The sequence below is a fragment of the Bidens hawaiensis genome, unplaced genomic scaffold (assembly GCF_021521415.1).
Source record: "Bidens hawaiensis isolate Kalapana, Puna unplaced genomic scaffold, B.hawaiensis_p1.1 tig00045134_1, whole genome shotgun sequence".
Classification (NCBI taxonomy): Eukaryota; Viridiplantae; Streptophyta; class Magnoliopsida; order Asterales; family Asteraceae; genus Bidens; species Bidens hawaiensis.
In genome coordinates, this window is record NW_027498017.1 from 43,915 (window position 1) to 45,717 (window position 1,803).

At 46.3% G+C, this 1,803-nt stretch overlaps 1 protein-coding gene across 1 annotated transcript; it reads left to right on the plus strand.

The window, feature by feature from the left end:
- The first annotated feature begins 502 nt into the window (after positions 1-502).
- LOC143595421 (uncharacterized) lies at positions 503-1,225 on the plus strand. Its single transcript, XM_077074442.1, has one exon. The coding sequence runs from the start codon at positions 503-505 to the stop codon at positions 1,223-1,225; it is 723 nt and encodes a 240-aa protein (XP_076930557.1).
- Positions 1,226-1,803: the final 578 nt, after the last annotated feature.

The following is a 1,803-nucleotide window of genomic DNA, read 5'->3' on the forward strand; positions in this document are numbered from 1 at the left end:
CTTCTCTGCGAGACCACAGGGTAGCCTTCCGATTAATACCGAGACTAACCCACGAGCCGAGGCTAAGGCGATTACCCTGAGGAGTGGTAGATCCACCATTCCTATTGATGCATCGGTTTCACACCAAAACCGATTGCCGATGAGATCGAGACTAAGACTCCTGGTGAGGTGCAACCGAGGTTAATCCCAGAAAGTACCGCACAAACCAGTGAGCCAGTTAGGACTTATGTTCATCCTATTCCATACCCAGGCCGTTTGAAGAAGTAGAAGATGGAAGAGCAGTACGGGAAATTCTTAGAACTTTTTAAGCAGCTTCACATTATCTTCCGTTTCTCGATGCGTTGAAAGAAATGCCTAAGTATGCTAAGTTTCTGAAAGAGGTTCTATCGAATAAAAAGAAATTAGAGGAACTCTCTTGTGTGACTTTGAATGAGGAGTGTTCAGCGGTTCTTCAAAATAAACTACCCAAAAAAATGACCAATCCGGGCAGTTTTACCATTCCATGTTGATCGGTAGTTTGTCGGTTAGTAACGTTTTAGCCGACCTAGGTGCTAGCATAAACTTGATGCCTTATTCTGTTTTTGGAAAGCTAGACCTAGGTGAGCCTAAGCCTACTCGCATGAGCATTCAGCTTGCCGACCGCTCGGTGAAATACCCGAGGGGTATAGTTGAGAATATGCTTGTGAAAATCGACAAATTTGTGTTTCCTGTTGACTTTGTCATCTTGGACATGGATGAGGATAAAAATGTACCACTCATCCTAGGTCGACGTTTCTTAGCCACTGCTAGAGCTCTCATTGATGTCTGCACCAGCAGACTCACTTTTAGAGTTGAAGATGAGAAGGTGACCTTTGATATTGGGAGATCCATGTGTCACCCACATGATCATGATGACGTTCTCTACATTGATACTGTCGATTCTTGCGTTTGTGAGCACATACTGGACACGTGTGAGGAGTACTCTTTGGATACTCAGTTGTGTGTTGGAGGGATTTCTGACTTGGTCAGTGGACCTCTATTTGAGGAGTTGGTATGTGGTGTGGACCACGAGCCTTTTGAGTGTTTAGAGAGGATTGAGGATGTTGATCGCGTTTCCGAGCCTAAGGCAAAACCTTCTGTTGTGGACCCACCATCTATTGAGCTTGAGGAGCTCCCGTCCCATTTGGAGTATGCCTTCTTAGAGGATGGGTCCCGCCTTCTTGTTATCATTTCTGCTAGTTTGTAGAGCGAGGAGAAGGTGAAGTTGCTCGCGGTTCTGAAGAGGTATAAGCACGTAATCGCCTGGAAGATCATGGATATAAAAGGGATCAGTCCATCCTTTTGTACCCATAAGATCTTGATGGAGGAGGAGTACAAACCCGTGGTGCAGCACCAACGGCGTCTCAACCCTAATATGCAAGACGTTGTGAAGAAAGAGGTCATCAAGCTTCTCGATGCTCGATTGATTTATCCGATCTCTGATTCCCCATGGGTGAGCCCGGTGCAGGTCGTACCGAAAAAGGCGGTATGACAGTTGTTGTGAATGAGAAGAACGAATTGATTCCTACGCGTACCGTCACGGGATGGAGAGTTTGCATTGACTACCGCAAACTCAACGATGCCACGAGGAAAGACCATTTTCCACTCCCCTTCATTGACCAGATGTTGGAGCGATTGTCGGGAAAGATGTTCTATTGCTTTCTTGACGGTTTCTCGGGATACTTTCAGATCCCCATCTCTCCTGAGGATCAAGAGAAGACGACATTCACATGTCCCTATGGCACATTCGCCTACCGGTGGATGCCCTTTGGACTGTGTAATGCC